The sequence below is a fragment of the Vitis vinifera genome, chromosome 4 (genome assembly GCF_030704535.1).
Source record: "Vitis vinifera cultivar Pinot Noir 40024 chromosome 4, ASM3070453v1".
In the NCBI taxonomy this organism is placed as follows: domain Eukaryota; kingdom Viridiplantae; phylum Streptophyta; class Magnoliopsida; order Vitales; family Vitaceae; genus Vitis; species Vitis vinifera.
The window spans coordinates 4,581,413-4,596,055 of record NC_081808.1 but is presented as its reverse complement, the minus strand read 5'-3'; the positions used below and the strand labels follow the sequence as shown (position 1 = coordinate 4,596,055).

Sequence of the window (14,643 nt, the reverse complement as noted above, 5' to 3'; positions counted from 1 at the left end):
GATTTTTGGTTTGAATTCCTCATTACCGATTGTCATTGCTGTTTGCCTTGAAAGACAAAATTTGCCTTGTGGACCATCTGACAGAAGTTTCTTGCTCCATCACGGTAAATGAAAATTTGAACCCTAGAAATCAAACCATTGCTTCAATTTCTGATAGAATGGCAACATTTCCCAGATGGTCTCCTTCTGCTGGAGGTATGGTAGCTGTTATTCTTTCAGCAGATGCATTGGTTTCTCTCATTTTCTGACAAATATTGAAAAATAAAGTTGATAATTGGAATCCTCCCATTATATTGAAGATTGATAGAAAGATGACCATTTCAGCATGCCTGGTGACAAAGTGGAGGATGTGAAACGAATCCACCAGCATCCAGCATTCCACTAATGCACTTAAAAAGACATCCAATCTTCAGCAACCTTAAAGAAAGGAAAATATTCTCAATTACATCGTCTCCCAAACACCAAAACTCTCCGTAGAGAGCGTTAACTAACCCAAACCCTAGAAGTTAAAAATAGAGAGAAAAGGGGAAAACCAATACCTTCTCCAAGTAGCCAACTAAACAAATACCAGACTTGAGCCAATACTAAAAGATTTATTTTAGGGAGGAAAGAAAAAAAAAAAAAAGAGAGATCAAGAGGGAATAATAAGTGGAAGGACAGATTTGTGCTATACCATATACCCCATACCAACACCCACTCTATACTGCCTTTTCTATTCCTTAATATGCTTCCTCACCAGCTTTCCCGCAATTACGACCTGGACCCGTCAAGCATCAACCTTGCAGTTAGCCAATTACAAACTTCATCGGTCTCTTCAGGGATGGTGTAGTGGCCAAGCCTGCATGGCGGGATACAGAATTGATCACATTGCTGTTAGGAAGAAATGAGCATGACAATCTGTGCTTGAAAACAAAAAAAAAAAAAAACACCAAATACCCATTATAGGTTCTAAATGTAAGATTCCGAAATCCTGCTGCACTTAAGGTCTGTGCAGATTTCTCTCCATGTTTATACGCAACCACATCATCACCTGCAACAGCAAAATAAGATATTATCCTCATATGTAGAAAGAGCAATGCCTCTGTTGAGCCACTACAATGATGTTCAAGATCACAGCAGTACAAGACAGAGATCAGGGATGCAGGTCAGTGATTTTAGCAATATTTGGGATATAATGAAGAAACCAGTGCACCATTGATATAGGTTCTCCCTTCTCATTGCAGCTAAGAAGTATTTTTTATTTTTATTTTTCCTTTTTGTCATTGTTTCTTCATTCTATTTTCAAGGATTTTAGAAGCATTTTTTTTCCAACCTCTGTTGTGGCATGGCTCTTTGCTTCATGTATGAAATATCATTTCCTTCTTTGTTGAGTGCATTTTGGGAATGTCCTTTTTTTTCTTTGTACAAACACAAATTTGCTATGAGAGCAACAATTTTTTGTCTGCTCAATTAGAGTAAAACACTTAGAAAATCACATTTAATGTGTACTGCTCTTTGTTTTCTTATTTACTTTTCCTGTGCCTGCAAATAGTGAAGACCTTTGCAACATTTATGAAATGGAAAGGAACTAAGATATTTAATCTAAAGGGAACTATTTGAGCATAATGGGGATCAAAATCTTAATTTTATGGCCTGACCTTGGTGCAAGGTAGTTATTAGCTCCATACATCTAATTTCCCTCCTTACCGCCACATGCCCACCCATCCAAATAACAAAGAGAAGAGAAACTGTGACCATATGATATTTGTATTTATGAGCCTTTCTGTACAAGTTAACCTAGCCCAAGCCGAGCACCCTGCTACTTTTCACAATTAAGATAAACAATAATAAATTATTTCCATAGGAGAAGACACCTAGGTGGATGAGCGGGAAAATTAATGATAACATTAGGAGTTAGCAAATTTGTGTTTCCAAGAAAACTCCTGTGCACATACACATGCAAGGTCATATAAGGATACTAGGTTGCTAATAGGTTTGTTCCACCTATGAAATCAAACAGAAACAGCTTATGGGCATTAAAGGAGACATGAACAGTAAAAACATCTTTATGATATTTTACTGGCTGACTGGCAGCAAAGATGTAGGAACAAACTAGACTTCAAACAGGATGCACAGAGTTCTCAAGGTTTTTCTCAAGTTTATATCAAATAAACACAGCCAAACAAGAGCAGTTACTGCTCCTGATTCAGTGAAACAGAAAATAGCATCTTGCTTTAAAATTTTGATATGATGAATAAACCCATAAATCCAGCTACTAGAAGTGCAAAATTTATAGCAGAGAAGGTTCTGTGATGTTAACATTGCAGACATAGGCTTAAAAGTGACTAAAAATAGATCAAGAGTGTACCAGCAAAATGTCAAACATAAATATAAATACCTATTCCATGACAGAGCAAAATAGGCAAGGTTGCTGCGCGCCTTGCAGCCTCATGTGATCGTTCCATTTGGTTCATCAAGGTCCTGGAAAAAAGATAGCTGCTGAGTAGAAAGAAATGCTAAACCACAAAGAGAATGTTGGTGTTGTCTCTACGTGCCTGTGTGCAGTTGTGTCTGTGGGTGCTTCTTTTATACATACAACTGAATCCAAACCTTGAACATGGAAGCCAGCCACTTAGTCCAACAATAGCACTTAGAGTGACTTGGTATGGGTTCCCATTCCCATATTGCCCTAAAACCCGACATGTTGCAGAGTAGACGGCTACTGCAGCACCCATACTGAAGCCTCCAACACCGAGTTTGACTGTACAAAGTAAAATTTCAAATTTTGATGCCCCATCATTAGTTTATTGAGCATCTTGGACATGGTAACAACTTGCTAGCATGTTCATAGGGATGATAAAAGCAATACTCGGTTTTGTTTTATACGCATATAAAAAGAGCGCAAATGGGGTTTCTGGAAGTATTGCAGTCTTCTGAAGTTGTGATGTACCATAAGATGGCCTCCATGATAATCCTAACTTGTCACTTTAGTTAATGGCAATAAACCTCTGGCTTAGTTGTTAAGCTGAAGAATATTTCTTACTAGAACTGTGGTAGCATACTGAGGTTTATAGTAGTGATTTCATATGGGCAGCCCGCATTGTGTGCTGACGACCTTAATAGTGATTTCAATGCCATGGAACACCTCATTTACAAATATTGCAAAATGAGTAGAAATTTGGAAAATATAATAGGTGAGAGTAAAAGAAAGTTGGAGCAGAAACTAGTAAGCATAGTTTACTATTGAGTAGATCAAGCTAAATTAAGATGAGAAATAAAAATGAAAAATGAACCAAGTTTACTGGTTTAGTTCAAAGAAACCCAAGTGGAGATAAAGGAAGTTAACCTTTTCCAAATTTTCTTGTTCAACAAAAAGAAAGCAACATGCAGAAATGAACAATGTCCAGAATTCTTTTACTGAGCATTTCATATGTAGAAAATTAAGATTGGAGAGTTCTTAACGCTACAAAGGGGATAAACCTACTATTGGCAGGCTCTGTTGATAACAGATTTGCAACATGAGCTGCCGAAGCATCTAAACCTTCCAAATCATCAGGAGCGTCTTCTGAAATCTCTCCTACATCAAACCCTGATATACACAAGTGACTGTTTTAGATCTCTTCATTAGTATTAACTAGCAGAAAATTTTTAATGGAACATTAAATTCTTGTGATATGATATGCAATAAATCACTGGATAATTTCTTATTTTTGAGTAACCACAAGAGAACTAATAAAACTTGCAACCACCTAGAATTTCTGGTAGTTTTGAACATAAACATTATAAAGAACTTTTTCAAGGCAATAAATCTTACAAGCAGTGCATGGAAATCCACCAAGTAATGCTACAGGTCGAGTAGGAGCTGTTGGGCAAATCCATTTGATCTGCATCATAGATTCCAATTGGTGTGGAATAATTATACTTGTGGAACGATAGTACATTCTTTCCATGCAGAAGGACTAGGGGAAGTAGTTATGCATGTTGCATGCACTATTTCCTATACAAAGAAGCAACAAATTTGAAAAAGAATCGTATCCTTACATTTGGAAGAGGCAAGGTCTCCAAGATCTGGGACCAGCTGCAAAAGAAAACAAAAATTGAGAAACTCATGTTAGTTTCTATTGGCCATCCTTCAACTGGGAAACCGGGATAAGCAAATGCTGAAATAATAAAGCATGAGAAACCAATAGTACAGATAGCTGTTAGGGCTCTTCAAGAAGTTAGAAGAACATTACGATATAAACTATTTAAATCATACTAATGGGACCACACACAAAGCTGAGTAGAAGCTTTAGCAAGGATGGTAGAGATCATAAACTATACGATTCAGTTGATGATAATTTAGGGAATAATACTTAAGCATTAGCACTATAAATATAAATAGTATAACTCTTGCAAAGCTGAAAGGACAAGCAAGACAGTGAAACAGTGGTCCCCCATTTTAGGTTTTGGCATATACAGTTTTAAGATTCGAGGCTGCTCCAATAAAACTTAGAATCAAGAGAGATGATGGAAGAAAACGACAGCTCATGATATCTTATATAATCCATGGCACATAGTTCTTCCCCCATCAAATCAATCAGAATGTGAATTTTTTAGAAGAAGACAAGGTTCAAGAAGTTAATTAAACATCAAAATTCTCCACATGAACAAGACAAGACATTGACATTCTCTTACTCCCTTTTTTCTTTTGAACAAAACCAGTCCACCATTCTCACACAGGCATATTCCTAAAACGAAGAGAAAGACTTTGAACTTCATCAATGGTGCTTAGAAAGCAGGGAATAACACAATGTGTATAAACTTAACCAAACAAACTACCATGTACATTCAACTCACTTCAATCCCATTACTCAAACTAGGTATATAAGATGCAGCTCGATGGTTTTGCCTCACAAAAAGTTCAGATGAAAACAAGGGAAAGAAACATCTTGAATTTATAACCAAAGGAATGCCAATATCAGCGAAGACTATAATGATAAGAAACCAGCATTAATACCTTGAACCTTTGTCACCAAGGCCATGTAGCCAAACTATAGTGGCCTGATGCTTCCCTTTGGGCCTGACCACATGGGTCCTTCCAAACTCAAATGTTCTTCTAGTAGTTCTACTACCTGAAATATTGCAGTAACAAATTTCAGAACAAAAACCCAGAAGGCCAAGGACAAAGCTTAGAAGACCTAAAGATGAAGCATAGTTACTAGCAGGCATACACACTTCGTATGCTCCCAGAAAACCCAGACACTGAAAAGGTTCAAAAAAAAAAAACTAACCAGAACCCATAGTGGAGCTATTGAAGCTCATTTTATTTTTCCACAAAAATGACTATATTGTGCAGACCACTTGTTGCAATGATTGAGAAGAGCACCTGCAATGAATAAAAATCAAAATTGACCATCTCTATTTATACCCATTTGAGAGGGTGAAAAATGGAATATAAGCCATGAATCTGCATCAAGCACTCACTGCTTACACAATTTGAGCACTGCTTGAGACCTTCAAAAAATTATAAGAAAGAGAAAGGCACCCAAGAAAAGAAGAGATAAAGAAAGTGACAAAAGGAAAAGCGGGCACTCTTTTGTGAGCAAAGAATCCACAACAGATCAAAGCACATCAATGCATAAAATGAACGACCCAGCCACCAGTCTCTCTAGTTTGTAATGCACATAAAGAATCTATGCTTGTGGACAGTGGGTAAAGTAAAGCACTTCAACTACAATAACCCAAGAATATTTGCAAAAACACACAAAAAAAAAAAATCAAAATATTACTAACAGCAAAAAAAAGATATTTTTCCATTTGCTTTTGTATATTTGTAATGTTTGATTGATATACAACCCCAAAACTACTCAAATCTTCATTTGATTAGTGAGGCAATACATATTTCTTTTATTTAAAAAAAGAGGGAATAAGAGTGATGGAAGTAGCATAAACTTGCAGACAGAGTAAAGATCTGCTGGAAATAAAAATAAAAGTGATTGAATTTGGATGTGAAAAGGAGAAGTGGGGTTTATGCTTTTTGTACCAACCTGGACTGGGGATAGAACAAACCCAAAAGCATATGGGCTTTTCTCTTTCCTCTCTGTAATACCTTTCTTTGCTTCACACAACTTTCTCTCACCTCCTTTAGTTTTTGTCTGTTCATACATGAGAAAAACTCCCCAGCACATAGAGACGCTAGAAAAATCCAAAACTGGTCCTTTTCTTACATTTATTTTCTGACCAAGATGCCCCCCCAACACCTGCATATTCTCAACCTACTCTTCCCCCACAACCCTCCTCTCTCTCATTCAATCGAATCAGTCTTCAGTCTTCAGTCTTCTCCTCTTCACAGACAAAATTATTTTATTTCCTAGGAAAATTACAATACAGTGAATTCAAAATAATATATCAATAATTTCCTTTCGAAAATGCTTTTACAGATCTTGTCCAATCACGTCACATGTAATAATAATTTTATAAAATCAAGAATAATTGTTGTTCTCTAAGAATCCCATGAAACTGTTCATCATTCAGAGAAAAAAAAGGGAAAAAATTCCTTTCTGGATGAACACTGGATTCAATCTCAAGCTTCCAATCTAATATGATTTAAAAACTTCAGAATGTTGCTAATAAAATAAAATTAATCAGCAAGGAATATGAGAAAATGAAAGAAGGAACAAATATGATAATGGGGTTGAGGTTGATAAGCTGAAAGTACTCCAACTTTGTCCTAATATTCATGAATAATTCCATGTGGCTATCATTTTCAAAACCAGCATTTTCCATGGATGAATTATTATAGTTTGAAAGCGTATGTTTTTTGTGGGGCCAATCACATTCTACTGTTCTATGTCAAGAAGGTGTGATGCCAAATTTCATACGTCACCAAAAGGGTGCACTTTTATTTGTTCTCATATGAATATGCTCTCATGTGACATTTGTCACTCCCTTCCAAAACCCACTTGGCCGTCCACTACTGGCTAAAGATAGTGGGAGAGGGACAAAATTGAAGTAGACCTGATCGAGATTGAAGGGGTACCTTAGTTATTTCATAATGTAAACTCAGATCTTGTTTGTTTCAAGAGAAAAAGCAGGATTACTTCAAGATCAAAAGAAGGGTCATTTCTTCATATTGTCATCTTTTCCACTTTCAAAAAGGATGATCTAGATTAAAGTTTTTAGCTCACAATCATGAATTTTCACACATTGAGGTGAAGTTCAAAGCATTGGATTAGGTTTTTGTGATACATGGAACTCCAATTATTTTTTTAGGTTTCATTAGATAGTTTCTTATTTTATGTTGTAGACAAATTAAATGTTTAAAAAATAATATTTATATTTATAAAAATTTTATTAAATATTAAATAATTTATATATAAATCAAAATAAAAATTTTAGGAAACAACATTTTTCTAACTTTTATTCCAATAAAGTGGACTTGAATATTTTCTAACCCATAAATTTGATCAAACTTTAATTAGAATCAAATGTCTAAATCATTCAATTATTTTGTATGATCTCTAACTAACAACTATTGAAGGTATGAATGCTTGGGGAATCACGAGGAAAAGTAATTTTATTGTAGATTAGATTAAGGATTGCTTTAATTAGTCAACCATCACATAACCCAACATGGAGAATCCTACTTATATTATAAAAATCTTAAGAATTTAAAGTTGATGGATGGCCTCTCCATTTAAATAATCATGAGATGGGAGACATACAATTTTTCTCTAATATGCTGATGCCACCACTCTGCTATTAGGAGTTTAAATACTGCAAATGAGGATTAATTTATTCAATAGGAATGGTTCAAAATGGAGATTAGGCTAAAAGTTTTCAATAATTAGTTGAGTATGTCGGGGCATTTAATTTTCGAACGACTAATCGCTTACCATGCGTCATATTAATAAAAATCACACGACTTTTTAGACAACATTTGGTATGTAAGAATAAAAATGAGAAGAAAGCAACTCGTGATAAGAATAAATTTTTATTCTTATTCTTATTTTCAATAAATAATTTAATTATAATAATAAATAAATAAATAATGGAATGAATTTTCCATTTTCAACCCTATTATGGAGTTTGAAAAATATTCTTAGGATTCATTATGGTTTATATGGATAGTGAAATGAATTGTTCATTTTTAATCTCTATCATCGGAAACATGTTCTTTAGGTTCGTTAGGGTTTATATGGATCATGGGCTTCGATCTATCTCATAAGATTAAAACAAGGTATCCTAAAATCCTTACCATGCGTCATATTAATAAAAATCATATGACTTTTTAGACAGCATTTGGTTTGTAAGAATAAAAATGAGAAGAAAGCAACCCGTGATACGAATAAATTTTTATTCTTATTCTTATTTTCAATAAATAATTTAATTATAATAATAAATAAATAAATAATGGAATGAATTTTCCATTTTCAACCCTGGAGTTTGAAAAATATTCTTAGGATTCATTATGGTTTATATGGATGGTGAAATGAATTGTTCATTTTTAATCTCTATCATCGGAAACATGTTCTTTAGGTTCGTTAGGGTTTATATGGATCATGGGCTTCGATCTATCTCATAAGATTAAAACAAGGTATCCTAAAATCCTTCATGTATTTTGTTTTCTATCCCTTTGGCCAGAATGGAATAGAAACCCAGTTGTATTCTTATCATTATTATTAAGATGATTGTGATGCATCAAATGCTTGTGAGAAGACCTGTTCTGATTCTCATGTAGTTTTCATCATGTTTTTCAACCAAAGATCACCCATTTCTTCACTCAAAAAAAAAAAAAAATTCCCGGAAAGGAAAAGAAAGTAGTATAGATTATAGTCTCTTCGATGCACACATTTTCTTATCTACCAAGGGAGGCCATACTCGCAGAATTCATCTGCAACCAAAGATATGGAGTAGAATGCAGATGAAGTTTGAATAAGATTGGACCTGAACCTAAATTAATACCCAACTTCCAATCTCAGGAAGAAACCAGAGGTGCTTGTATTGATTGAACTTACAGTGCTACCGGTTCAATTCTAATATAACAATGTTCATATTCAATTCATCTGCATTCTCAGCATGATTATGGCTGCTGAAAATACACGACCAGACAGCGAAAAACCCTGGAAAAGGAGAAATCACTTCAACCTTGTGACTAAATAAAGCCAAGCCTCTACTACCATTTTAAAAATATGGAGTTCCCATCCCCGTAGGCGTCCATGTCGGCCTCCATCAACTTCTTCATTAATGAACTAACCTTCTCTCGAGCTCTCGCTGATCCCCGTATAGAAAGATCAGCCAGCACAGTTGGGAACTCCGGCAGCCTCAAAGCATCTCTCACACAGCCCTCGCTTTCATCGAACAGCCGGAGGAGGATTTCTGCGGCACCTTCCTTACTCAACATGCACCTCCCTTTCAACACGTCTACCATTGAATTCACAATCTGGTCAGTTTTCCTCAAGGCGTTTAACCCTTCTTCAAACCTAGCAAGGAGTCCCAGAATAGCAAGAGAAGTTCCAGCCAGGTCCTCACTGTTATTGCTTTGCGCTACTTGGATCAGGACCGGTACAGCTCCTGAGCGGACTGCTAAGGTGCAGTTTCCGTGGAACCGCACCAGCTCGGCCAGAGAACTAAGGAGATGATGGGCAGCAGGACATCCAGGATCAGACACTGCGGTCACCAGTGACTGAATGGTGCCTGCTACCCCAAACTTGGCCTTGTTCTTGTCTAGCATTGCCAAGCTGCAGATCAAAGAGGAAGCTAGTCTGCTGGATTCTGGGGAGCTTAAGGAGAGAATTATGGAGTTGAGGTGATAAATGGTTTCCATCTCTGCAAGAGACTGCTTCAGATTAGGGTTTAGGGAGATGTAGAAAAGGATGGATAAAGAGAGAGCCTGGAGGGTGGTGGAGGATCTGGAGAGGGAAAGCAAGGCAGGTATAGCTCCATCAGATTGCGCAAGCAAATTCCTGTTTTGGGGACTCACCTTGGTGATATAAGCCAGGGTTTGGAGAGCTTTCTGCTGAACTTCTGGGGAGTCTGATTGAGCTTTAGAGAGACACTCAGTAATAGTTTCTCGAATCCGAGCCGCTGACATGGTTGAACCGTGTGTCATATGCCTGCAGTGGTTTCACAAAGCAGAGCTGCAGACACGTATAAACAGTTCTAAGACAATACTAATATTATCCAAGATGATCATTTAGCATATATCCCTCGAAATTTTATGGTTCCAATGTTTTATTGCATTGAAGAAACCTCCATATCTGGGCTGTCTTGTCTGTTTCAACCCTATTTTAGCAGTTTTTGACTTTTGAACATTGTTACGATAGTATCAAAGTTCCAACAAATTATAATTCATTTCTTGTTAGTCTATAGCTGTATGTGATACCACAAGCATCTTGGCATTGAAAGAATAAGATATTGAGTTCAAAAGAAGCCAAAATTTTTGGGATACAGAAATTATTTAGTGCCAGGGTAGAAGGGTAGAATTATTTGAGGACCAGTCGGTCCATGACTAGGCTATGAAACCAAAAAATCACCTACCCAAATATCGCGTCTGACACGATATTCCCAAGAATTCAGAATCCACCAAAAAGAACAAACTGAAAAGTGTTCAAAGTTACACAGCGCAAACTAGCTCTTCATCAAACAAAATTTTATTCCAGCAGGAAGCCTTCAATGCTAGTAGTGATAAGGAGATCCACCAGGGCCAACTACTTCCAACTGTGAAACATAAAAGAATAAATTAAGAAAGCTCCATTGATTAAAATCCAAAAATTTCTGCTTTAAGATATACTAATAATAAAGATGGCAAAAAGAACAAAGCCCAGCAGTGAGGTAACCCTTCAACCTCAGATAATTACTGTCTGAAATTTGGTTCCTATAGAGAGAGAAAGAGAGCCATTTGGCTCCCCCACCCCAAATACTCACACACACTGATTTTCATTTAAACATTGAAAAATTGATTCCCCCCACAAAGAGGGAGAGAGAGAGAGAGAGAGGAGCCTCCTCACCTGAAGAAATTTCTGTTCAAACGTGGAAAAATTGGTTCCCCCCCAAACAAACACACACACAGAATGAGAGTAAAATAATGACTAATTTTGAGGAAAATGATTATTTTACCTTGAAATGTTGAGAACAGACTGGGCAGACATGTGGTTGGTCTTTGTGCAACCAAAACCACACTACATCATGCTCATCTTCTGTAAATTATAATCAATAACATAAGACAATTAATTATCACACTATCAAACATATTCATGAAAGAATTAGTTGAAGGGACAAAATTAAGAAAAGAATACAAAAGAGGGTCTTACCTCCCTCACCACCTGGGCAGCCCACTATTCTTCTGTCGTAGAAAGACTTAACAATAGCAGGTGCTTCCTACAAAGTAAAACATGACAACCAGAAATATGAGAATATGATTTGAAAATTCATTGTACAACCATCTCACTGATCAGCCCACAGTATATAGTTACGAATGCAATTTTACAAAGGATGTTGCAAGAGTATGCTTTTAAATTATTCAACATGCAGATAACCTTAAGCACAATTGGAGAATTAAACATACATAGGCATGAAAAAGAACAAGGAGATTATGTGGCCTAAACAATAATTATAACAAAGTTTCCTTCCTTTAGTCTTCTATCTACTGCTTATTAAAAAGCGATACTCCCAACAGCATAAATCATCGATTTTGAGCAACTATAAGTTCCACAAGAAAGCTTTCAAAAAGGGACATACACAGTAAAAGTTGTCAGACACATCTCTACCATGACAGTCTTAACATGGGATTCTCTAAATTGGAAGATATGCAAGAAAACAAGGTGAACATAACACACTACCAAGTTTTTCCATCCCAACAGCCATTGCACCCCTCTGTTGGCAGAAATAAATCCAGAACAGTTGAACAAAGCTTGGATGAATATGGAACACAAAGATATAGAAACATGATTTTTATCATTATCACAACAATTGAATAAAGCTTGGATGGATATGGAACACAGAGATATAGAAATATGATTTTTATTATTATCAGAACAGTTGAATAAAGCTTAGATGGATATACAACACAGAGATATATAATTATTAAACACAGATTTTTATTTTTATTATTATTGGAACAGTTTAATAAACATGATTTTTATTATTATCAGAATAGTTGAATAAAGGTTGGATGGCTATGGAACACGGACATATAGAATTATTATTATTATTATTATTACTATTATCATCATCATCATCATCATCATCAAGAACTGTTTTTTGATAGAGAGAGATTAAAAAAATTTCGCAACAATTGTAGATACTTCTGCTCCCATAAAGCAGATAATGAGAATTTGTGCATATACATGTTTATTTATCATCAAATACTGAAATAATGCATGTCTAAAGTCCCAGAAACATGCCCATCTTAAATAGCTCTTTTTAGGAAAATAACAATGAGGGGAAGCAGGATATGGCATAAGCTAAAGAAAGCAAGAGACATCTGTACATGAAGAAAACAACCTCCAGTGAAACGATCCAGAGTTTCCTCGCCATAGGTCAGTTTACTGCAAAGCATCTCTAAGATTGCTCATTGCTTTAAAAAAGGGCTAGCTTTGCAAAGACAAAAGGCAATACATACTATTTTGGGCATATCATGTCTAGAGTCTTCATTCTCATTTCTCACAAGTTTGGATGATGGGCCATATTTTTAATAGACAAAAAAAATCCTCAATCATTTGGTTTCTTTGACCAATAGCATTAGATGCTTACCAGTTATCGGCAGGTGGCAATCAGATTCCTTGGATTTTTCATGATCCAAGCTTGTACAGTATACAATGAACCAATATCAAGAGAACAGTAAGGGATTGTAATGATATAGATTGGGCTATATCCTATGTGGCACTCATACTGCCACACCCCCTAATGGTTGGCCTTTACTGACACAGTCAGACTTGACAGAAGAAAACTGTTGAACACAACAGCTCCTAAAAAATCTAGACACAAAGACACAGATCATACTGACTAGCAAATCAATTACACCCTTCTACAAATCCTTGAAAGAGATTATTGAACACAACAGCTCCTAAAAAATCTAGACACAAGGACACAGATCATACGGACTAGCAAATCAATTACACCCTTCCACAAATCCTTGAAAGAGATTATTGAACACAACAGCTCCTCAAAAATCTAGACACAAGGACACAGATCTCACTGACTATGGAATTATGGCTGTGGAATTGGAACTAGAGACCCCAATTGTATCACCATTGTTTGCTTTCTTTACATGCCAATAGATTTAGACTTTGTTTTAAATTCCATATAACCTAAATCCATGAAAACAATTCCTAAGAAGAAATGAAACTTCTTAAATTTCATAAAATTTGAGTTACAACTTTAATCCAATTGTATGCAGCAAAATGCGACCAACATTTCATCCCAATTGAAAGCCTTTCTTTATGGATAGCAATGAAATTAAACACCATTGAATACCTTATAATAAAAATACAAAGTGACAAAGTTAAGAAAAACTTAATTGAAACAAACCTTAGTGCCAAATGGACCAATTGGATAATTCGCTTCAAGAAGTGTCCTTCCCTGAATTAAATAAATCAAATAAATCAGCGTCATACGATCAAATCCTAAAAATGATAAATTAATGCAAAATTTTTTGCATTTGTATGTGTATGTGCCCAAACAAAAAATAAACCTCAAGCTCCTCGCGTTCATGTCCGGTTGCAATGGGTATAACATTTTCAACCTTCTTTCCCCCCTTTGAGAGAAAATCTATTCAAAATAAAATAAAAACAATAATTACATTTCCAACCAAAAGAGAACATCAAAATATCTTAAATCAGCCAAATCTAAACCTCATAGAGGAGCCAAATAAAAATAGGTGGGATAGGAATCCTACTGTTTAGAAACTCAAAAGAAAAAAATCAAATCAAATTCATCGCATCCAAACTATTACCACAGATTCACTTGAATCCAGGGATTCGTTTTCTATCACACACTCAAAATTTCGGTTTCGTAACACTTTGTTGGACCGATCGCAAATTTTCTTTTCTTTTCCGATACATATTCAAAACCATCTATATATATGATCGCCGAGAAAAGTAAGAGAAAGAAAAGAAAATTACCGGAAGGGGAGGAGATAGGACTGTGGGAAGGAAAAGTAGTCGTATTAGAAGGAGAAGATGAAGAGACAGAGGTGAGTGGTCGGACCAGTGTCGGCAGTGAGGATCGGCGCGATGACGATGCTAGGGTTTTAAGGGAAGCTGACGTCGATGATGATACCAATCTTCTCCACATTTTTGCTCTTCGTTTCTCCGGAAGGGAAAATGTTTTGTTGGTCTCGCTCTGTATTAACACACGTGACTCATGGGTCCGAGATTTCACGGTTTTAACATGCACTGGGTTTTGGGTCACACGTGTGGGGATTTGGTTTGCACGTGTGCGTATGAACACCTCCATTCCTGGAAACCTCATTCTCTCTTCTTGATTTTCTTTTTAAAAAAAATGCGTTGTTTAAAAAATAAATACAAAAATATTTCACTTTTTTTATTTTTGCATTGAACTCACTTTTTGAAAGACAAATTTACTTCTTGTACCAAAAAAACGAGTTCACTTTCTATACTGAATTCGTCTTTTCAAAAGATGAATTCATTTTTCTTTTATAATATTAGATTAAAAATTTTG

At 35.8% G+C, this 14,643-nt stretch overlaps 3 protein-coding genes across 7 annotated transcripts; all 3 read right to left on the bottom strand.

Moving 5' to 3' along the window:
* Nucleotides 1-397: 397 nt before the first annotated feature.
* On the bottom strand, nucleotides 398-6,661 carry LOC100259338 (uncharacterized). 5 transcript variants are annotated; one of them, XM_002284973.5, is made up of 10 exons: nucleotides 6,009-6,661; nucleotides 5,253-5,347; nucleotides 4,979-5,093; nucleotides 4,021-4,057; nucleotides 3,794-3,863; nucleotides 3,464-3,568; nucleotides 2,590-2,740; nucleotides 2,378-2,460; nucleotides 937-1,030; nucleotides 398-838 (listed from the first exon to the last, which is right to left on the bottom strand). In XM_002284973.5, exons 2-10 carry the CDS (start codon nucleotides 5,281-5,283, stop codon nucleotides 751-753), a joined length of 774 nt encoding a protein of 257 aa, XP_002285009.1. In that variant the 5' UTR covers nucleotides 5,284-5,347; nucleotides 6,009-6,661; the 3' UTR covers nucleotides 398-750. The 5 variants fall into 5 exon arrangements, with proteins under 5 accessions (XP_002285009.1, XP_010648641.1, XP_010648640.1 ...); XM_010650339.3 differs by lacking the exon at nucleotides 6,009-6,661 and adding an exon at nucleotides 5,453-5,980; XM_010650338.3 differs by lacking the exon at nucleotides 6,009-6,661 and adding an exon at nucleotides 5,446-5,979.
* A 2,475-nt stretch (nucleotides 6,662-9,136) lies between these two features.
* On the bottom strand, nucleotides 9,137-10,054 carry LOC104879051 (uncharacterized). The gene has a single exon (XM_010650512.2). The coding sequence runs from the start codon at nucleotides 10,052-10,054 to the stop codon at nucleotides 9,137-9,139; it is 918 nt and encodes a 305-aa protein (XP_010648814.2).
* A 285-nt stretch (nucleotides 10,055-10,339) lies between these two features.
* LOC100244002 (cytochrome c oxidase subunit 5b-2, mitochondrial) lies at nucleotides 10,340-14,451 on the bottom strand. The gene is made up of 6 exons (XM_002282447.5): nucleotides 14,085-14,451; nucleotides 13,655-13,731; nucleotides 13,492-13,542; nucleotides 11,274-11,340; nucleotides 11,080-11,159; nucleotides 10,340-10,680 (listed from the first exon to the last, which is right to left on the bottom strand). Exons 1-6 carry the CDS (start codon nucleotides 14,431-14,433, stop codon nucleotides 10,639-10,641), a joined length of 666 nt encoding a protein of 221 aa, XP_002282483.3. The 5' UTR covers nucleotides 14,434-14,451; the 3' UTR covers nucleotides 10,340-10,638.
* Between the last annotated feature and the right edge of the window lie 192 nt (nucleotides 14,452-14,643).

What these genes read in the sequence shown, in the direction of transcription:
- LOC100259338 (XM_002284973.5), bottom strand. Translation starts at nt 5,283, where the DNA reads ATGAGCTTCAATAGCTCCACTATGGGTTCTG. An exon ending in TAGCTCCACTATGGGTTCTG is followed by an intron (nt 5,094 to 5,252) that starts GTTAGTTTTTTT and finishes GCAATATTTCAG; the next exon opens with GTAGTAGAACTACTAGAAGA. An exon ending in GGCTGGCTTCCATGTTCAAG is followed by an intron (nt 2,461 to 2,589) that starts GTTTGGATTCAG and finishes TCTTTTTTCCAG; the next exon opens with GACCTTGATGAACCAAATGG.
- LOC104879051 (XM_010650512.2), bottom strand. Translation starts at nt 10,054, where the DNA reads ATGTCAGCGGCTCGGATTCGAGAAACTATTACTGAGTGTCTCTCTAAA.
- LOC100244002 (XM_002282447.5), bottom strand. Translation starts at nt 14,433, where the DNA reads ATGAGGTTTCCAGGAATGGAGGTGTTCATACGCACACGTGCAAACCAA. An exon ending in TCCTATCTCCTCCCCTTCCG is followed by an intron (nt 13,732 to 14,084) that starts GTAATTTTCTTT and finishes TATTTTGAATAG; the next exon opens with ATTTTCTCTCAAAGGGGGGA. An exon ending in CTGCCCAGGTGGTGAGGGAG is followed by an intron (nt 11,160 to 11,273) that starts GTAAGACCCTCT and finishes TATAATTTACAG; the next exon opens with AAGATGAGCATGATGTAGTG.